Source organism: Spea bombifrons, chromosome 2, assembly GCF_027358695.1.
Source record: "Spea bombifrons isolate aSpeBom1 chromosome 2, aSpeBom1.2.pri, whole genome shotgun sequence".
Taxonomy (NCBI): Eukaryota; Metazoa; Chordata; class Amphibia; order Anura; family Pelobatidae; genus Spea; species Spea bombifrons.
The window spans coordinates 85666695-85690410 of NC_071088.1; the positions used below are offsets into that span (position 1 = coordinate 85666695).

The 23716-nt window shown below is 38.0% G+C and overlaps 1 protein-coding gene across 1 annotated transcript in view; it reads left to right on the forward strand.

Moving 5' to 3' along the window:
• Positions 1–460: 460 nt before the first annotated feature.
• The window catches only part of ABI3BP (ABI family member 3 binding protein), a 153060-nt gene continuing 129804 nt past the window's right edge, over positions 461–23716 (forward strand). Inside the window, exon 1 of the mRNA XM_053455981.1 lies at positions 461–677. Coding sequence (XP_053311956.1) covers positions 461–677 — 217 coding nt within the window. The remainder of the gene's footprint in view (positions 678–23716) is intronic.

Sequence of the window (23716 nt, forward strand, 5' to 3'; positions counted from 1 at the left end):
TTTATATTCCAAAACTATTCATGGAAAGTGGCCGATTTAAAAAAAGTATTTTGACTGTGATTTACAACAATAAATGTTTTGGCTTTGAATATGAACATGCTCTTTCTTCAAACACATTTGCTACGCTTGGGGTTTCTAGGAACAGGACCGTAAATAAGTAAAACAGGAGTAAAACAGCTAATACAACAGGGAGAACTAGTTAATAGAGTTACAGCTTGTAAATGGGATATAGAACATAGATCGGAGAAGGATGGATAGAGAACTTTAAAGCACCCCATCATACCTACCTGGGGGATTTAGGTAGGGGGTAGGAAGTTTTTTAATGACACTACCCCTTCCATTCCACATGATAGGTAAAAAGGGAGTTGCAGAGGCATGGCATGCAGCTGTGCCTCTCCAAACAATGTTTAGGCATTGGAACCACTGATGTTATGATGTCATATCCCTGCACTCAGCGTAGATGACCATGGTCAGGGAGCTAATTGGTAGTGAGGTGGCTGAGGTACTACCCTTGGTCTGGCTTAGAGTAGTACCCAGCCAAGATACAAATTTGGGTCTGATGCCTTCAGACAATGTCACCACCCAGTTTGAACCGTTGCCTGGCTGGGCAATACTGATGTGCTGTGAAGATGCTTTGGAGGGATCCAGAAAGCAAGGGCACCCTCGGAAAACCTCAGGTAAGTTTTCCAACACGTTGCTTCACCTAGCGCTAACACGCTAGCACACAACATTAGGTTAGGATTCCCACTGACAGATCCATGAACATTTTGCTTGCTGTCAAACAGACCACTCAAGAGTAATGAAATAAGCTTGTTCATAAAATACCAGAGGAGAATATGAGAAATACCAAATAGGAGAATTTTATCTTTCCTCTGGTTCGTCACACACCTGCAGCACCTCACATATGTAGAATACATCTTGGCTGAAAAATCCATATTTTACTATAATATAAATCACTGCACATAGCTGTTTGACTGATGGTTTCCTTTAACAGTGAACGTGTTAAAGGAGAGCAGCAATGCTTAACGCTCATCTTTACCTTGTGAATGTTTTTCCATGACCTTTTACTGACAGCCCCATAAAACGGTGGCTCTTTCTGCTCACCAGATGTTTTCCTGTAAATTCTAAGCTGGGCCTCCTGCTTTCCATCTTAGAACTTTGTATTCATGATTACATAGTAACCACATATTTGGATAGGTATTGATTATATCTACATTATTTACAGGTGAATTACTATGATAATGGATGCAGAGTCATATTGTTTTGATTGTACTGCAAACCATGCACACGAAAATTAATTCCATGTTATGGTTGTAACTTTTCCTTCAAAGCAAATAAATATACCTTTGACTTACAAAAACAACTTGCTTTCAGCTATTTAAAACCTGGGGTTTGTAGGAGAGATATTAGATCTAGCATACATAATCATATACTTTGCTGGGGAGAAAATATCCAAATATCCCAAGAAAAAAATAAAACATCAAATATACACTCTGGGCACTTTATTAGGTACTACTGTTTAGAGCCCTGCGCGGGACTGCTTTTTTAATCCCGCTCCCGCCTGCTCCCGCTGTTTTGAATCCCACTCCCGCCCACTCCCGCAATGTGGGTGTTCCGCTCCCGCCCGCTCCCGCCACATTTGTGGCCAATCCCGCCCGCTCCCGCCACATTTGTGGCCAATCACGCCCGCCTCCTTACCTGATTTCCCGCGCAGTCCCGCAAGGCTGCCCTCGAGTTGTTCCCTCACAGCGTCTTTTCTCTTGCTCCGCCCAGGAACAAGGCGGAGTCACGGGAAGTGACGTCACATCACGTGACTCCGCCTTGTTCATGGGCGGAGCAAGATAGGAGACACTGTAATGGAGCAGCGAGAAGGCATCCTTGCGGGACTGCGCAGGATTACCGGGACCCGCAGGTACAGTGCCTGACCGCCCGCTCCTGCCCGCAGCCCCAGAAAGACTGCCCATGCCCGCAAGTTTTTTTTTTCCCGATGCAGTCCTCTACTACTGTTCAATTGCTTGTTAACACAAATAGCTAATCAGCCAATCACATGACAGCAACTCAATGCATTTAGGCATATAGATGTGGTCAAGACAACTTGCTGAGGTTCAAGCCGAGCATCAGAATGGGGAAGAAAGGGGATTTAAGTGACTTTGAACGTGGCATTATTGTTGATGCCATATGAGCTGGTCTGAGTATTTCAGAAACTGCTGATCTACTGGGATTTTCATGCACAGCCATTTCTAGGGTTTACAGAGAATGGTCCAAAAAAGAGAAAATACCCAGTGAGCAGAAGTTGTGTGGATGAAAATGCCTTGTTGATGTCAGAGGTCAGAGGAGAATGGACAGACTGGCTCGAGATGACAGAAAAGCAACAGTAACTCAAATAACCCGTTTCAACCAAGGTATGCAGAATACCATCTCTGAATGTACAACACGTCGAACCTTAAAGCAGATGCGCTACAGCAGCAGAAGATCCCACTCCTGTCAGCTAAGAACAGGAAACTGAGGCTACAATTCGCACAGGCTCACAATGGACAATGGAAGACTGGAAGAACGTTGACTGGTCTAATGAGTCTCGATTCCAGGTGCGACATTCAGATGGTAGGGTCAGACTTTGACATAAACAACATGAAAGCATGGATCCATCCTGCCTTGTATCAACAGTTTAGGCTGGTGCTGGTGGTGTAATGGTGTGGGGGGCATTTTCTTGGCACACTTTGGGCCCTTTAGTACCATTTCAATGTTTCCAGCACCTTGTAGAAAGTATGGAATGAGGAATAAGGGCAGTTTTGAAGGCAAAGGGGGGTCCAATCCAGTACTAGCAAGGTGTACTTAATAAAGTGGCCAGTGAGTGTAGAAATATGTGCTTGCCTTGCCTAAAAATCAAGTACATTTGGTTACACATTCATTGTATATTGGCATCTAGGCATGGCAGATAACCAAAACCAATATGCTTATAATAAGCTACACAAACTGCATGTATGTATTTTTGGCATGTATATACATATATGGTAGATAAAAAGAAAGCTACAGGAGGGAAGTTTATTTCAATAGAGGATATGTTTTAAAACAAGCGGTCTATTCATAATCTAAGTCTTGAGTGCTAGATAAGTGGAGCATCCTCCCAAGAGAAGTGGTAGAGTTTTTTTAGAGGGTTAGAGGGGAATTAAAACACACATGGGATCAGCATAAAGCTTTGAGGTATGACACGAAAAACAGTTAGACTAGATGGGCTGAACAGTTCTTATCTAGCATAACATTCCAAGTTTTTAAATCTATATAGAATTTAATATCACCAAATAATTATCTATTTTTTTACGTTGTTTTTTTAAATTATATATTTCTAATAATTAGACCTGGGCGCCGGCCAACTCTTCGTGTTTGTGTTCGTGGGGAAAAAAATCTTCCTATTCCACAAATATTCCCCAATTGGTTGATGCCAGAGGAGGCCCCTGCAGGTGACCAATAGAGTCGCTTACACGGCTCTTTAACTCCTGACGGGGAACTTAGCCTGTCTCCCCGCTCCAAGAATTAAAGGTCTTTAACTCCTCATGGCAAACCTACGGATTTCCGCTCCCGTTATCTACGCAGCATCGCAGGGGTTAACAGAAGTGGAAATCGGTAGGTTCGCCGTCAGGAGTTAAAGGGCCATACGACTTTATTGGTCACTGGCAGGGGCTTCCTCAAGCATCAACCGATTGGTTGATGCCAGAGGAGGCACTTGCAGACGACCAATAGAGTTGCTCGCACGGCCTTTTAACTCCTGATGGCGAACCAACCAATTTCCGCTTCCCTTAACCCCTGCAATGCTGCGTAGATAAGGTAGGCTAGATGGGGAAGGGACCAGGGAGATTAGTAAACGAAGACGAACACGAAGATTCTTCCTTTTGTGTGTCTTCGTATACGTTTTGCCGCCACCATGTTCGGTATTCGGGCTGAACAACGAAAACGCACCCTTCGTGTTTGTTTTCATGTTCGCCCGAATACGAATGCACAAGTGTAGTAATAATATTTCAAAGTTATGTTACTTGCTTTAATGCAACCCTGGGTGAACTTGTGATGTAAGGAGGGAGAAAGTACAGCATAAGCTTTTTTGCACTTGAAATAAAAGTGACCATTATTTGCTATACTAATCTCAAAAATAAAATCAATTGGAAAATAACACAGTTGTTTGGACTCATAAAGACTAAATCTGAATATACAAATGTTTGCTGGTGAATTCTGTTGTATATTTTTGAGGGAGTTGATATACATGATCCAATGTCTGTTTAACAAATAATTTTTAATATCCATTTAAGCGATAAACAAACAAGTCCAAAAATGTCGCCATGGAAACTAATTACAAAGGCATGTGTCTGTTATCTATCTAATCTTTTTTTAAAAAGAAAATAATAGAGAACTGTAATTATAGCATGACACAGGGAAAGAGATTCCATTAACACTGCCCAGTTCCTAGACACTTGTACGGACAGGTTAAGGCACTGTGGATTTACAAATATTTAATGGAAAACATTAAATGTTTCTTAAACCACTGTAGCCCAGCGTCAGAACTTGGTTTTTGACACAATTGATGTTGTTCGGACATGTCACAGCCTAAGGGAAATAGACAAAAGTGTGAAGGAGCTTGTGCATTGCTTAATGAACATACAAATATTTTTCCTATGTATTTACTCATTTTCAGTGCACGTGGAGGATTAGGCCAACATGATGAAGCCAGCGTTCAGTTTGGTTTCTGAATTGTTAGAGAAAGGCTTAAAGGTGCTCTTTCACTTTCAGAAAACAGTAACCGAGCTTTCTGGCCTGTCAAGAAAACAAAACATAGCAGGTTCGTCATTTTACGCTTTCCGCTGATGATTTCATATCATCAATGCCTGCATTTGTGTCATATGATAGACATTAAAGATATAAGGATTAAATAATTATTTCTGGGGGGCAGTTGGACAATGGGCATAGGAACTCTTACCTGCGAGAAGGAACCTTCAGGGTTTATATCTAATCTTGGGCCTCACAAAAAGTGGTCCCGTAGGCAGATTAATAGCGAGATCTTGGTAGTATTAAGACAATATTCTTGTTCCTTTTCACATGAATTGGGCTGAAAACAGGTAGTAAATATATTTTGGGCTCCATGTGTTTGGGATAGGGCTTATGACTACAGTTGAAAAAAGGTCCATTCTTAGCCACCAATGACATATAGTGGAACATACACTTAGTCAGCATTAGTATGCAGAGTCCAAGTGCCTTTAACAACATAGGGAATAGGCCTATCTATAAGCCTATTATGTATGCATCGACCCTTCATAATTTCACATTTTGTCACAATTCGTTGAAAAGAATGAAGTAAGAAATGACATATAGAAATGTAATTGATGGAGTTACTTGTAACAAAAAATTATGGCCCAGCTAAATGAAAATGTTAAATGCAATACAAATAATACTTGTAGTAATATCCCTATTATTTATCCCTTGAGAAAGAATTAGTTATATGTAAAAGACTGATGAAAAACATTGGTTAATGCTTAATAACATGCTGTTTCACTTTATCAACATTTTTAAATTCAGTTATTTTTGAAAGCAAAATTGGCTGAAAGTTAGACAGAAATAAATCTGTAGCTAATTCAGATTTGACAGATCACTAGTAGTATTAAACATTTCGGCCAGATTCGTTTTTACCTGAATTGGGCTGAAAGGAAAGCTATTTTTATTGGAAGGGTTCCATACAGTGCATGTAAATGTATATGAAAATACCATCATAAAATGCATTGAATTGAACAAAGGTCATAACGCGAATCATGTTTAGTGTGTGTACTCCACAAAGGGGTTTATTCAGTAAACTGAGGGTATCAACATGAGTTTCATAAAGTTGAATTATGAAAGGCCAAAAGGTTCTACTGCAAGAACGGTCATGTTGGGCCCGCATAATGAATAGCCAAGTGGATGCGATGAAATGTTCCATCTACATACTTACATCTTACTGTATAACTTTGAGGATTTAACCATTATTCTCGGTGTTATTACCTCAGGTCTCAGGGTAGTAGGTAGAGTGTTATGGCAAAAACCATCTGGAGGAGATTCCTTCACATGTTGGACTTATAATAATCAAACAATCCACATTATCGGTGGATTATCCACTAAGTAAACTAGACTACTGCTGTCAGCCCCTGGGACCTGGCAGAGTGAGGAAACCCAATACAGACGCAAGCAATATCGAGTGTCAAGGCTGACCGTGGCTTCTATTATGGAAGTTAATGTTCCAAGCTTGGAGGTATATGTTTGTGGTCAGACTGTTTTAATGGTAAAGTATAGCGTAGTGACATTCCACTTTATAGAAAACCTAGAAACCTTGAAATTGCAGGAGGGTCTCTGTATATAGGAATGCCTTTTGGACCCTGGTAGCTCCATATAAGCAACAGTATTTAGTGCAAGGACCCACCTACATTGGAGTACTCTGGCATAGTGGTGTGCTTAGCGTAACATGGCCATATATATATTTATGTGACTAAATATCAAATTTTGTTATCTTAGAAAGGTGTTTTTAAGTTGCCTTAATAAAAACTATAGTTGTAAGAGCTTATAACCTATTTGATGTGAGTGCGATAATCTATTGGATTGTATAGATAGATAGATAGATAGATAGATAGATAGATAGATAGATAGATAGATAGATGGATTTTTCCCAAATAGGAATAACTTTATGAAACATCTGTCTGCCATTTCTGTTTATATAAATCACTGCATTAACTAAGTGTTAATTATGGGTGGGCAAAATTATGGGTGGGCACATTTAATGGCAGGGATGCTGTCAGTTCCTGCAGTGGAATTGGGTTTTATGGTGTTTGGCACTGAAGGTGGAGGTGGCATTTCCTCCTCACTTAAATGTGTAACCCTTTCAGCGGCAAGCTTATGCCTATAAAAGTTTTTACCACAGCGTGCTTTGCTTACCAAGCCCATGGTAGCAGGGTTCTGCATTTGCAGTCAGATTAGTTGTAAGACTTGAGTTATTTAACGATGGTGATACAGGGATTCCTTTCAAAAATGTAACCCCCCCCCCATTCTCCTTATCACTTTTCCTTCTTGGTCATAGTACTGGCAACCCTGTTGCAGGAGGCCACGTTGGGTCTACATATTGTTGTGTTGCATAAACGGCAAGGACTATTGGGAAGAAAACCGACAACATCGGATGTTGTATAGATATTCCATGCAACGGGTAATAGGTAATGTGTTTCTGCATAATGTATTGTAATGCGCTACTCATGTGATTTATTTTTGTGTATGCCTATTCTTGAGACACCTTGTATTAGTAAAACTTCTTAGTACTAAAACAGTAAAAATGCTCACTGTAACTTTACAACGCAGTTGTCTTCTATTCCCACTCTGCGCCTTTTTTCCCTGTAAAATCAGAAGAGTTCTCATAACATTACAGTACTGCCAGTAAATATTTTCTGTGTTTAGATTAGTAGTCTGTTGTAATTACCAGCAGGGTAACACAAGGTCAATGAACACATTACTTGTACAGTCAGACTGGTAGGGTTGGCGTCTACAGAACATCAGTGTTTCTCCCAGTGAATTGTGCCAGGATGACATGACACACTAGAGATCTACATGGGCTTTTGCATTATAAGTACTCATGGAATGCCGGTGACATCACACCTATGTGGAAGAAGCCTGCATACACATGCGATCTAGGTGACTCAGTACCTTACAATCTCCACTAATGACAATAGTAAGGATGTTGTTATCTACACTTACTAAATGAATAAAGAACCAATGGGAAGCCCCAAATGTACATGTATTTTTGAAAATCATAAAAAATCTATATTATGTCCTAAGCCTTTACATTTACTAAATATAATATGAAAATGACAAATTGCATACTTCATAGACGATCTCCTTTATGATACCATACCTGAGACCTTTTCAAATGAGCAAACTATTCATTCCCATTTTTAACCCATCTTGTGAATTCTATTGTAGTGACCTGCTGACGGTAGTAATCAACTGCATGGGACAACTAAATTAAATCCTAGGAGGTTCCCAATGAAGTCACCTGCTTAAGCATGAATTTTAACTATGATATACATGTACCATTAGAAATGCAAGTAATAACTAAGTAACAGTGTTTTTCAGTCAGGACTCAAAATTCTTCTAAATTGATATGTGATCTTACGTGCCAAAAACATCAGTGTAGCTATTTGCAGATTTGGATATAAACACTGGTTGTGTCTTCATCCTTTGTTAAAGTAGAACCTTCACTATTTTTATATTACAAGTATCACAATAAAAATGTGTCTTATTCTATATATTACATCGTTTGCTGGTTTTCATACAAGTATCACAATAAAAATGTGTCTTATATTGTATAAATTATATTGTTTTCTGGTTTTCATACAATATAATATTTTACAACAACTGTTTTTTTTGTGTATGTGTATGTGTTCCAGCTCTATTTTCGTAGCCCCATCTACTAGCCCTAACGTATTATATTGCCTTGTAGTCAGCAAGCAAATGACTTAGTGTAAATCATCTATTCCTGACTAATGAATGTCTATGGAGGAACATATTAAAAGGGACTTAATTAGCTTTGCCGTAAAGAATCAGCTGATGCTTCAGGGGAAGTCTCTCAAAATGTCACATAAATAAAGAACATGGCAGCCTTCATTTCGGCAGATCAAGGAAGTTTAATGGAGCAAAGTTAAATACAAATCAAATAAAAAGAAAGAAAGAAAATTATTTTTTCAAGGAACTTCCCCTTAATGGTGACGGATACACTACAGTATGTCTGTTTTTTCATTTGAATATATCCCCACTTCTTTTGATATATCTACAGTAGGGGACACCTCTGGAGTTGGACACGTTTATTGGGTAGTATTCATTATATATACTTTTTTTTTAAAAAAAATACTTTTTAGGGCACATTTAACACAGCTTGTCAGTTGTGGACAGATTGCTAAAACGAATAGCTCTTAAATGCTTAAATGAATCCACTGTGTGTATAGGACTTATCAGGTAACACAAACACTATTAAATGCAATCATGATGAAGCTGGACTGCTCAACTCTTAAGACAAAGCATGTTATATCCTAGCTCCGTGAAATCAATGTCGGGCATGGTAGCTTTATTACAAATAGTAAATCAGAGCCACATGAAATTTTGGATGTGTGCTGAATTTGTGATTTGTCTAAAGTGGTGAAAGCTTTGAGCAATTATGATGTTAAGGAAGAGGCTTAAGCAAGTGTTCCATGAACATTCATTCCTACATGTGACAGGCATCACTGATGTGATTAATCTCTATATGTGGGTATATTGCATTATAATTGAATGCTTAAATACTCAAAACATAAGTGCCAGATGGATATATAGTACAGTAACCCATATGGAAAAGGAATATAGCAGTAATAAATACAAGCAAAAAAAAAACTATACATAAATATATCTAGGTGAAACATATTGCTCAATATAGGCCCAGATATAATCCAATGACAATAATTTCCATTATTGTTTTGTCTTAGTCTCCCAATTCTAGCCTTGTCAAACCCTTTGAATAAATGTTTTGTAAGAAGCGCTGCGTAAAATTGTTGGCACTATAAAAATAAAATATAATGCAAGTAATAATCGAAATAATAATAATAATGTGTTGAAGGGGCCAAATCAACTCTTTTCATGGGGCATTTAGTGACAAATCTCATTGAAAAAATAGTTTTCTATTTGGGTATAAAATACAGTAATCTAAATAAATATATAATATAATTAAGTAATTAAGTATATAATGCAATATATACTTTATTTTTCACTCAGTCTGTAAATTCTTTTTTTTACAGGCTAATAATGAGTTAAGTTTTGTCATACCCTATTATTATTATTATTTGCTTTTGTTCACGAATGCAAACAAATATGAGCCTACCTAAAAAAAATAAAAAAAAATAAAAAAAACAACTTTGATTTGTGAAGCAAAAAATGTAATCTCTGCAATTTCTTAATGACAGTTTTCACAAACATCAATCTTTTGCTTTCATTAAACAAACAGAAAAGGTCGAGTGAAAGCTAACTATTCTTCTAGTTGCTAATGTTCCTATTAGTGAAGGCCAGGGATTGTTAACTCAGGAGCAGCTTTACATGAATAATGAACTGGATGCAGTTGTGCACATTCCATGATACATTCCAGGTTGAGGTAGGTCCTCCATGTAATTAATTAAATGATCAAACCTCCTGCACGCCAGTGCTGATCTAAAATAAAAATCTTGACTTATCCTTGTCAAGTTGTCTTTATCATACATGCATTTGTATTCTTGTTGATACTGTATATAAAGAAAGGACCTCTCAAGTCTTTTTTTTTTGTAGGTATTAGATGTCTCAGGCATACATCCATTTGATTTATTTTTTAACTCAGGAATGTTTTTTTTAGTAGATTTGCATAGAATTCCATTCTAGATTGCTCATTATGTTAAAGAAATAAACATTCTGAATTAAGGTGCTATATTAGGCAATTTGTAGAATAAGTCCTCAGCAATTATTATAAAAATTTGATAAACTTTTGTTTAAAATTATTTTATTTTTTAATTTAGTCCTGAGAGTATCAGAATAAGTTTTCTGACACAACAGAACACTAATCAGAGTATGAAAATTCTAAATATAAATAAAATACTGTTTTTAGTGAACATTACTGCCTGGGTAAACGACAGTAGATCAAAGGCATATACCACCTCTCATACCACCTTCTTCTTTTTCTGTGCTCTCTGTAAAATATCCAGTAGTTATGATTTGTAGAACCAGAAGAACATGGTTTGGATAACAAGGTCAAGTGCATCACAAAACAATTATGTAGGCATAAACTGTTCAAGTGTTTGCCCCATGCATTTACTCTCATTACAAGACGCTTTGTAAAATACATCACTAAATGGCATTGTACTTATTCATTTCTTCCACTCTTATTTTATGCGACAACAGTTCCCCTTTAATTTGCCCAACAGCTGTATGTGACTAACAACTGAGAAATCTAAGGATTTTGAATGGATAGCATTCATACATACATGGATATGTTTGATTGATATAAAGATTACAAATATCTTGACCTTTGAGATGTGAATAGATTGATATTAAGATGTTTTTTTTCCAGTTGGAAAATGCTAGTATTATAATTAGGGCCGGTTCAGTCCCTTCTCTCCGGACAATGCTAAACTTAGCACTTCTTCTTTGAAATAGCCATCCAACCTCCAAGGGAAAACCACTCTGAAGAAGAACTGTTATACAATACAAGAAAAGTGGGGTATAATTAGAGGCATCAGGTCTTAGCGAAACATCTGATCCTCTAAATGCTAAGTCAGAAGGCATCCAGAAACATCTTATCAGGTTAAGAATGATGACAGACAAACTGTCCTAATGTCTGCACACATGCCAGTGTTCTGAAGTAAACTTATATTACAATATTTGATTAGTATACCATTTATCTCATTATGCATAGAAAAAGATGTCGAATCCCAAAACCTTTTCTTGACTTTGGAGGATGAAATGTGCATTTTTTCTATTTGGTAGCATTACCATGATGTCCTGTTTAAAATATGTATGGTTAATCATTTTATGCCACCTTGCCAGTAAGGTACCAGCTAGATAGCAATTCTAATAATAATCAAAGCTAGGTAAAGGAAACAGGTTCAGGGTTTGCATTAAAAAACTTCCAAAATATGGACACCCAGTAGAAGGCAGTATGAGAGAAACATGTAAAAATACAAAAAACGCAATAGTAACCAACTGAAGATTCTTGCCCTTTGCTGCACTTCTACAGATTTGCACCAGGATTATAGCTGGATGAGCAAACATATGATCAATCCCAATGGCTGTGTTGGCTGGGTCATCGAAAGAGGAGGAGTGCAAGTCAGAGAGAGGTTAGCTCAAACATCTCCTTCCATAGTTACCTTTTTATGCTCACGCATGGCCATACACTGCAATGTCAGATTGGGTATGGGTGGAGCATAGTGTGACCACTTATTCAGGGGGTAACTAGAAACCACCGGGCCCTTGTGTGAAAAATTGCCTCGGGCCCCCCCACTTATATATATAAGTATATATATATATATATATATCATTTGTAGTGCAGACCTGCATGCACATGTCAGTATGAATGTATATAGTATGTGAGGATTTCTAGTATGTGATAGGCCACCTATCAGGTTGGGACCCACCTCTAACCAGTATTGCTCTTTATACATAACTCTGTTCTCGTGTAGATAATCAGTTTCACATACACATTGGTCGGTTACACCAATAACTGCTTTCTTATGCTTTCTGAACTATACTGAAATAATTTAAGGGTGTCCATTATGAACGATGTCTCTCAGAAAATAAATGTCAGCCATTTTAATTTAACAGTGATGAAAGAAAATGACCTGACCTTTTAGCCCCATCTTAGCATGGATTTTAAAACTATATTTAAATGCCTATCCCCGAGAAGTCTAGGCATTTTGTTCATAGTGCCAGCTCCCCAAATAAATATTGAATTAAATTTAGCAGTGCTTGCACACAAGTGAATTAATTACAGCATACTCTGTTCCTTTCTCTAGTATGAGTATTGAGTAACATCTCATTTGCACAGTAGTGTTGCATTCATTTAATGATGAGATCTCCAGATAGCGTTTTCAATTTATATATTAGAGGAAAAAAACTGACTTTAGTTGGAATACTGGCCTGTGTGTGGTATATAAACAAACTTCAGGCTCCCTGTAATTTCAATACTCAATGGGACGGTTCACTGATTTCCCTAACCAGCCCATTTACACCATGGATGGCTTTGATGACACCCAGAAGCAGGGAAGGACTGGGAATAAAATGCAGCCCCATATATTTTATTGCGTGGTCGAGCTCATGTGCCCATATGCCACACCATATGCCACACTAGAAACCACACGGCCCTGTAGGGAAAATTTACCCCCAACTTTGCAAGCAACATGTCTCACAGTGCCACCTTTGCTCCCAAACAGCTTGCCTGTGCCACTTTTGCCCCAGTTTGTCTGTGTCATTTGTTCCCCCAGACATGTCTGTACCATTTTGTCTGTTCCCCCAGACATGTCTGTGCCATTTTGTTGTTACACCTCTGTCCCTTAAACAGCCTGCCTGTGCCATCTCTGTCCCTAAACAGCCTGCCTGTGCCATCTCTTTCCCCTAAACAGTTTGCCTGTGCCATCTCTGTCCCCGCCATCTCTGCCCCCTAAGCAGCCTGCCTGTGCCACCTCTGCCCCTAAATAGCCTGCGTGTGCCAGATCTGCCCCTAAACAGCCTTCCTGTGCTAGCTCTGCCCCCAAATTGCCTACTTGTGCCACCTCTTCCCCTTAAAGAGCCTGTCTGCACCTCTACACTTTAAACATCCTGCCTGTGCCACTGCTATCCCTTAAACAGCCTGCCTTTACTACCTCCTTCCCTAAACAGCCTGTCTCTGCTATCTCTGCCTCCTAAACAACATACCTGTGCTGTCTGTGCCACCTAAACAGCTTGCCTTTGCGAACCTCTTCCCGCTCAACAACCTGCCTGTCCCATCTCTGCTTTCTTAACAGCATGCACCACATAAACAGCCTGCCTGTGCCACCTCTGCCCCAAACACTTCACTCACTAATTTACTCACTCATTCATTCACCCTCCCACACTCCCTTACCTCTTCTGCAGATTTCTCTGGTCCAGTGGCTGGCCGAGCAGCACTGGGGCCATATTGATGTCTATGTGGCCTGACAACCGCCTAAGGTGGACCCACAGCTTACCGCTGTGGTGCTCAGACACTGTGTGAGGAAACTCTCTTTTTCCACCTAGAGAAAGCAGAATCCTGGGAAGCAGAAATCACCCTGTTCTCTAGTAGGCCAGTCTGGCCGTGTCCAGAAGTAATAGCAGCAGCACTCCCATGGGTTAGGTTTAGGGCAGCACCAAATGTGAATACATCACTGAGTGAGAGATAAAGTAGATCATCTTAATTGCCTTAAGGAATCAGAAACCTTGGTGGGAAAATAATGGAATGGAAATGCATCACTGTAAAAGACACTAAGGGGCTAAGGTATTACCAAGAAATTAATGCAGAAGAGGCAGTGCATTAATATATGTATCCTGATAATACTAAACAATATCATCATGGTTAGTACTATTTTGTTTAAAGTTTTCTTTTCAGAGCATCGGTTGAGCTCAACTGACTGGTCTACATTGTTATATTGCACCATTTTGCTGAAGTTGTGTTTTCCCTTCTATTAATATTGTGGGTAGCATGTCAGCTTCAGCAAAGCTAATTCATGTTTGCACTTGCACAGTAATCTGTATAAAGTGAGTAAAGTGAGGCATCTTCATAAGACAAACTTTGTTACTCTACCAATATATAAGGAACATTTGTCAAGAACATTATAACTGTATTCTGTATTGTGATCAGCTTTACACTTTCTCCCTCCCCTCCTCTTCCATGCACTAATAACTCTAGGCTCACATTTGACACTCTGATACATACACACTCACATACATTAACACCATACAGTAAAACACACACACACATACTAGCACCTACACTAACACACACTCGCTTTAAAATCGTACACTTACTTATACGTACACACATTATATTCCTTTCTTATTATGTAACATGATGTTACGTGACCCTGCTGTAAAAAACATACCCCAAAACAGAAAACTGTGGGTGAGGTTTTGTTGGTAGACTGTGGCAAAACCAACATTATCTCACCAATTTTCTGAACATCCCTCCCTTCTCCTCCCTACCTTTACAAAACGTATTGGATAGCATAATAAAGAGAAATGATCATGCACATCCTGAGAACATGAAGTTAAGATCCATTTCCCATTGTACACATGTTTATTTAAATTAAAGAACTGTAAATGTTGGTTTTGGGAAAAGCACCAGATCTGATCAGAATTGCACCAGATCTTAGCAAAATTGCTCTTCTAAGAAAACTGGGGGTTTGCACATCCACTATTTTTTCACATTTTGCTACTCAATGGTGGTGTGCTCAAGCAAGTGTGAAGAGGTTTAAATTCCTCAGAATAAAATCCAGACTGTTATCTGTCTGCCTCCAGGGTGGGTAGAAAGAAAGAGATCCTCTCCTACATGAGCCAAGTTAAAATGCTTTATTTTGTCCATTTTACTCAATAAGTATAATACATGCAAATAGGATACAATAGCTGGTGCAAGAATATCTGGTGCCTCCTCTCTATGAGAGAGAGACATTTGTAATACACTATATGTTTTAGCACTATGTTTAGTTTTACATTTCCATAAAGGGGATATAAATGGGGTCTAGTTCCTATAAATCCCAACTCCCATCACACTCATATATTGCTTCATCTACCCAGATGGATAATTCTCCACATTCTCTTACAGAACCAACTTGCCAAATCTGCTCTGCTTTACAGTGCACAGTGCAGCCATTTAACATGAAAAGAGTAAAAGTATGCTTTCTCATGCAGACTAATAGTATCCAGAGTATCATTACATAAGCAATCTGATATTATTACACTTATGCAAATCAGGGCCAACATTTGCAGAGACTTGGAGATCGTCATGTCTCCACCCTCCTAGCCTTAAGCTCATGTCAAACTTCCAGCCTCTGTCACTGGAAGTCCAGAACTTTAAACTCCAGCTACCTTGCCGTGTCTCACACACACACACACAAGCATCTATCTCTCACTGTGCTGGGGGAATACTGCAACCATGACTTCAACATTCATATTTCTCCTCTTCTGTGGGATTACTTTACCACACCTTGGAAATGGCCAGAAATTACCAAAAGGCAAGTAAAAATGTTACTATTTTGTGAAACTTGTGATGTGAAATTAACTAATTGTAACTAATTGTAACAGACGCTAGAGTAATATACAGAGAATCTATTTAAAGTGAAGAATGATATATATATTATATATATAATATATTTTTATATATTACATATACATTATTTTAATATTTGTATGCATTGATGAATGCAGTGTTTTGATGCTGGAGAAAACTTGGAAACATTAAGGGATTTGTCATGTTTTTCATCATCTTCCTGATATGAATTGATATGCTATAAAATTGTATTTTTGATGAATGCATTTTAGATTTCAGAGCTAACTAATTTTTAGTAAGTGTACTTTGCAATGACTTGTAGTCTCACTTGTATTCTGCAGAAAGTTTGCAATAACAGAGACACTCCCCCCTCTCCATTCTGGCCATTTCCCTTCATTTACTTTTTTTGGCAGGTTTAGCTTTGTGCAGCTACAAGTGTCAGATTAACTATATATGTGCCAGAGTTTGTGCCATGTATCCTACACCTTTCTGGTATCAAAGTATAAAGTTGCAAGCAGCTCTCTTTAACTAATGCATTGGTTTGTCCTGGTCTCTCAATTCTAGTTTTGTCATACCCTTTGACTGTATGTTCTTTAGGAAGGGCTGCGTAAACTGTGCTATATAATTTAATTAATTTTTTTATAATAATTTTTTAAAGTTTTTTTTGCTCAATGGAATAAGTTTTATAGTGTCAGAACTGGGGTGGGCTGCTATTATTTACTGGACTTCTGGGGTCTGCATGTATTGGTACCCCCAAAAAAGTCATGCATTTTGCTATTTAGGCTTTTTTTTTAAAGGACAGTGGCATAATGGATAGTAAGTGATGGGGAGAAGAGGGTTTGCAATACTTGATCGTTTTCCATGACAGTGCAAATAGGGACACATTATGAATGCTGTACAGAATCCTTTATAGAATGTATTCTTCTGCTTGCAAACTTTGAAGGAAAGCAGTGCAGAGGGAACAGAGTTAATTGATTTGAGTAAAGTAAACTTTGCACACATATAAAACTCAGACAAAATCATTGCACCACATTGGAATGGTTGCACTGTTACGAATGGAATGAATAACTGTCAATGATGTAAAGTTTAAAATAATTTCAGAGAACTGCATGGACTGCTAATACACAGTTTAGTACTTTATAACCAAGAGGCGTAAAAGTGTGTATGGTGATCTAAACAAAATTAATTTAATATGATTTTTACAATAATGTTAAAGAACCGTAAGGAGTCTGCTGAGGTATCTCATAAGTGTAGATGGCGGGTCGTCACACCTAGACTTGGGTGCCGGCGGATTGGTCGCGTTCGTTTTCGGGGAAATAATTTTCTTCGTATTGTACGAAATTCGTCTGTCTTTCTGATGAAATTCGGTCACCATTTTCATTTTGGAACCAATTTGTCCGTCCGGGTTGCCATGGAAACACACAAAAGTTGAACTAAGATGACGAGATTCTCCTCCTCGTAGTGTAGTTAAAATGGCGGCTGTGGCGACAAGCGAATGAATGAAGATTTTAATGTTGTTCATGTTTGGTTTTTGTTTCTTTTGTCAATGTTTGCATTCATTTGTTCGTTATGCAGACAAATCGACGAAACAGTAAAATTCGTCACTCTTTCCCAAACATACACAATTCTGCATAAAATCCATTTGCATTATGCATGAAGTATGTTAATATGCATCATATATTACAAGGCAATTAACACTTAATGATCAGTGTTCTTCATTTAATCTTTATTTGGGTTGATATTATTTGTAGATGGCTGTTTAATAATGCTTCTACTACCCTATTATTTGTATAGCTGAGGTTAAGGATGCCTTGAAGCAGTTGCAATAAGAAATTACTGTGTAGATAGAAGATCCAGCTCCACAAATAAGGGTTTAAAAATTCAAAATTTAATTAGACCAGTTAAAACATGATAGACAAAAAAAAGAGAAAAAAAGAGATGTGCTCAAGTGATTGAGAAAAAAATACGCCAACGCGTTTCAAACCTTACGGTTCTTAATCATTTAAGCCATGATTAAGAACCGTAAGGTTTGAAACGCGTTGGCGTATTTTTTCTCAATCACTTGAGCACATCACTTTTTTTCTCCTTTTTTGTCTATCAATCAATCAATCATTTTGTCTATTAAACCCTTATTTGTGGAGCTGGATCTTCTATGTACACTGTTATTTGGATTAACCGAGGATATGGCTCGGCCTTCTATCCCGTGCTCCCTGCAATTTGAAGCGTCTCTCCAAAACATCTAAATGGTGAGCTGGAGTTATCTTTGTTTTTTGTTACATTTTTCTCAATAAGAAATGACCGTTAAAGGGATAACGTACAGTATGATTGCTGATTCTGGTAGATAAAACATGGAGTGTGCCTAACCTATGCAGCTGTTTTTTATTTTACTCTCTTGTTATTTGGAATTTATCTGTAACCATATTAACTGTACACTTCAGGCAAAGTAGAAAGAGTCGTAGGTCTGAATGCTACAAACTTAGTTGCAAGCAATTCCTTAATGTGGATCAGCATCTTTTTCAAGGGTTTTAATGTATACATATTTTTACCACAGGTGGCGGTAATACCTTGCCAGATGTTACGTATAACAGTTTTCTACTATGGTCTTATAAAACCTTGCTGAATTGATGAAGAGATTGTAAAAAAAAATTCCTGGTACTTTATATTTAGAGAAGCTAGATTAACAGTCACATAGTTAAAGGAACCACACATTCTACTCCACTGGGTATAAAGCCAGACCGCAGTAGAGTGTACCAAATTCCCATTTTGCCAGATGGCCAGTCTTGGCTTGGATAAAATTGTGTGGCTGGTTCACATCAAAAAGTATGTTGTTTCATCTCTTGTGTAATAGATCACCCACACACACCACAGTGCAGGTTTAATTGAGATATGTGCATTAGCACAGGTGTATCAATGACAATTATTATTTATTACTATTATTTATAAAAAAAAAATTACAAAAATGGTAAAGATGTGCTTCTCATAAAATACAATCGAATTATGGTGTTCACACCATGTGAAATACCGTATATAGGAAAGGAAGGTGTCTTCTTTTAGAAGACTTGGAAATGTCCTCTGATTTGCAAAGTGTTGACCCTTGAGTGAAATATAGGTGATCTTTCAGTAGGTCTCTATAGGGGTCCCAAGTAGATATATTGAAAGCTTCCCAGTGTGGTAATAAGAGAGCCTCCAAATAAGGAAATAATAAAAAAAGCCAAAATCAGCATACATGAAAGCAGTGACGACTCTAGAAACAATATATAGGGGGGGGCACACAAGATACCACAGTAAACTGGGGGGGATAATAATTTCCACCATTAAATCATACCACTGAAAAAACATATATATATATATATATATATATATATATATATATATATATATATATATATATATATATATATATATATATATATATATTGCCAAAGTAATGTGCTACTTTTGTTATTGGACTAACATAATACTTGATTATTCAACATGGGAAGCCTGAAGCCACAATTTAGTATGACTAATCTTTGAAATAAATATTATAGAGTAAATAACAAAATACCTTAACTTTTCCACTAAATTATTTCAGGGCCTTGAATGTTTTGTCCCCTGAAGTCACTACAACTTCAGGAGGGCATTTTATCTCTGGATAAGTATAAATGAAATAATTCCTATTGTAAGTTAAGTGCCAGGAAACAGATGACCAAACACACACACCAACACAGGCTCTGTCACACCGACACCCAGACACACACACACCAGGACAGGCTCTGCCACACTGACACCCAAACACACACACCAGGACAGGCTCACACCAGGACAGGCTCTGCCACACCAACACCCAAACACACACACAGGACAGGCTCTGCCACAGGGACACCCAAACACACACCCCAGGACAGGCTCTGCCACACCCACATCCAAACACACACACACCAGGACAGGCTCTGCCACACCAACACCCAAACACACACCAGGAAGGTATATATATCAAATGAACAGAATCAGACATACAAATCCTGTATTTGCAGGTATACAATAATAATATATGAAATGTAGCATTGCAGGTATAGATCAAATAAATACATGGAAACATCATTGCGGGTATTAATCAACTGAACAAGACATACAAACCCTGTATTTGCAGGTATACATAATAATGTATGGAAACATGGCATAGCAGATATGGATCTACAGAATAACACAAAAAACAAATGCAGGTATAGATCTATTGGAATTCACATAAAAACACAGCATTAAAGGTATATTTAAAACCCCCTAAATTACAGGCATAGATCACAGGTTGCACACCCCAAAGTCAGCCCTGGCGCCCACACTGGCCACATAGAACCTGGCCAGCACCCAGATAACACACATAAGATTTGCAATCTTTGTCCCCAAATAGCCCAGCACAAGTCAACTTTGTCCCCAAACAGCCTGGCCTGTGCCATCTTTGTCCCATATACACCCTGCCTGTGCCATCTTGGTCCCCAATGCTCAAACATCCTGCTAGTGCCATCTTTGCCCTTCTACAATTATACACTAACTCATGCTCTCCCTCATTCAGACAATTCATCCACATATTAACTCATGCTATCTCTCATTCAGACTATTCATCCACATATTAACTCATGCTTTCCCTCATTCAGACAATTCATCCACATATTAACTCATTCTCTCCCTCATTCAGACAATTCATCCACATATTAACTCATGCTCTCTCTCATTCAGACAACGCATCCACATATTAACTCATGCTCTCCTTCATTCAGACAACTCACCCACATATTAACTCATGCTCTCCCTCATTCAGAGAATTCATCCACACATTAACTCGTGCTCTCCCTCATTCAGACAATTCATCCACATATTAACTCATGCTCTCCCTCATTCAGACAACACATCCACATATTAACTCATGCTCTCCCTCATTCAGACAATTCATCCACATATTAACTCACGCTCTCCCTCATTCAGACAATTCATCCACATACTAACTCATGCTCTACCTCAGACAATTCATCCACATATTAACTCATGCTCTCCCTCATTCAGACAACTCATCCACATATTAACTCATGCTCTCCCTCGTTCAGAAAACTCATGCTCTCTCTCATTCAGACAATTCACCCACATATTAACTCATGCTCTCCCTCATTCAGACAATTCATCCACATATTAACTCATGCTCTCCCTCATTCAGACAATTCATCCAAATATTAACTCATGCTCTCTCATTAACACAATGCATCCACACATTAATTCATACTCACTCATTCACACTTTACTTATTTCAATATTCTTACTACCCTCTTTCTCACTATGTACCCCCTCTCCCTCCCTTATCACTTTCTACCCCCTCTCCCTCCCTTATCTCTTTCTACTCCTTCTCCCTCCCTTATCACTTTCTGCAGGCTGCTTCAGGGGAAGAGGTGGCACAGGGAGGCTGCTTCAGGATCAAAGGTGGCACAGGCTGACTGTTAGTTTTTTCCAGTTGACATAGAGTTTACAAATTTGTGAAATAAATATTCTTGTCTTTTTGTGAGGGAGAGTGCCAACATACAGAATCTGCCCCATGTGCCAAATACTCTAGGTATGCCCCTGGGTGCCAAAGATAGGTGTGCTATGCAGATTTGCTCAGTATTGCAGATGACTTCAGTACTTACATAGAAACATAGAACTTGACTGCAGGTAAGAGCCATTCGGCCCATCTAGTCTGCCTGTTTTTCCCGACTTAATCAGTTCTTGTCTTATATTCAGAATAGCCAATCCCATACCTGTGGGGTCTCGAGAACTGTACACAATACTCTAGGTGAGGTCTGATCAGAGATCTGTAAAGTGGCAGAACCACCTCTCTCTTTCTGCTACTAATGCCTCTAGCTATACAACCCAGCACCCTGCTTACTTTTTACAAAACTTTTTTGCATTGTCTACTTACCTTGAAGTCCTCAAAATGATTACTTTAACTTGCAACATTAAAGCTGATGCAAGTTTCTACATCTTTTTTCGTTGGCACACATGTCAACAGGGTCTAAGATAGCCCTTACTGAATAGACATGTTGTTACCCAATTGAATGTGAATTATTTACTAATCTGTCTCATCCTCATTATCACTAGCAGAATTAATTTTAATAAGCATATTTATGTTTACTATGGGTGTTCTAACCCCCAATTTGGTTCTTTTTGATATTGATGATCATTAGTGGCTACATTTACCCTTTCATCTTCCAACTGGCAGTGGCACTGAGCAAGGAGATTTGTGCTGTTTTTTAACCATTCATTCTTTGTGGTTAATGTATTGATAAGCATAGGAGATAATTTACACATTTCTTTTATTGTAATACTTTAACTATACAATGTGGACTATATTAAAACTGATAATTAGGCTTTCAATTATGATTGAAAATGCTGCAGATCAGATTTTCCAATGCATTCCCTTAAGATTTCTTTTTTTACATTTGCTTGGAACTATGTGAAGCTGGCAAGTTTAAGCTTGCACTTATAAACAAAGAGCAAAAGAGGGTAACATCCATGCCTCAGTGACATTTTGGAGAGCTTACAGCCCTCTGCACTTTCTATAATTGGAACAGATACATCATACTTGCCATTTCAGCACAGCATAAAAGAACAGAAGCGCTTGCTCAGAGATGCATTTAATTACATTAAAACATGTAATCATATAGATTGCTTAAAGGTATAGCTATTACTGACTTTATGTCATCTTCGATGCACAATTATTCATTTAAATGCAATGTTGACAATGGTGTGTACTCCTATTAGATTATGCTCTTATTTTGTAAGATTATCTAGGGGTACTGTAGGAGAAAGGGCAGGTCTCATAGCGTCAGGAAAACTCGTCTGCAGTTTTGATCACTTTATTATTCTGCTTTGTGGGAATGATAAGGATCCTACTATTTGTGTTTTTCTCGCCTCCTTTTTGAGTAGTGACTCAGAAAGGAAAATTGGTCTTGTGGTCTAATCTATCCACCACTAGGTTGTAGTTTGTAATACATACATGTTTCATATATTTTTTTAAATGAAAGCTTTTGATACAACTTACAATATAACTAACAATGAATGCTTGGATGCAAAGTTCCACTAAGGAGGTTATGTACTTGTAAGCTTACTTTTGTTGCCAAGGTTTAGACATTAATGGCTGTGTGTTGAGTTATTTTGAGGGGACAGCAAAGGTACACTGTTATACAGGCTGTACACTCACTACTTTACATTGTAGCAGAGTGTCATTTCTTCAGTGTTGTCACATAAAAAGATATAATAAAATATTTACACAATTGTGAGCAGTGTACTCACTTTTGTGAGATAATGTATATTTAATGTAAATTAGGCTTGAGTGTCTTTTGTTTATTTAAACTACTGCTGTCTGTAAGAAACAAAAATTGTTTATACAGTGAGAGTGTAATTTTCCAAATTAACAAATTTGTATGTATTTTACCTGCACCAGCTTCGCATATAATATTGATAAAACAAAAAGGGAGGAAATGCATGTATACAACTTTTTGCCCAAAATATATTATTTAAGTCTCAATACAGGCAAACAACATGGCTTGTTTGAACAGGCGTGTAGTTGTTATACATTGTATATAATGCTGTTTTATACAAATGCAATCACACTAAATTTGCTCTGTGGTTCCAACACCTTCCTGTGAATAACATGTCAATGCTGTTGAAATATTTTTTGTTGTACAAAATAACATGATCTCACGTTTACTTGTAAATCTAATGAAAAAAGTCCATCAGTTGAGCAATACATGTGGCAAATTGCCACTTTACGAGCATTCAAGTGATGCCAGAATTGTGTGCTCTGAGGGGACATAACTATGCTGTGTGAGCATGCCAAACAAGCAGTTTAAAATGTTTCGCAGTATAGGAAAGGAGAGCGCATTGAATCAATTGGATAGCAAGGTCTATTGAGGACAG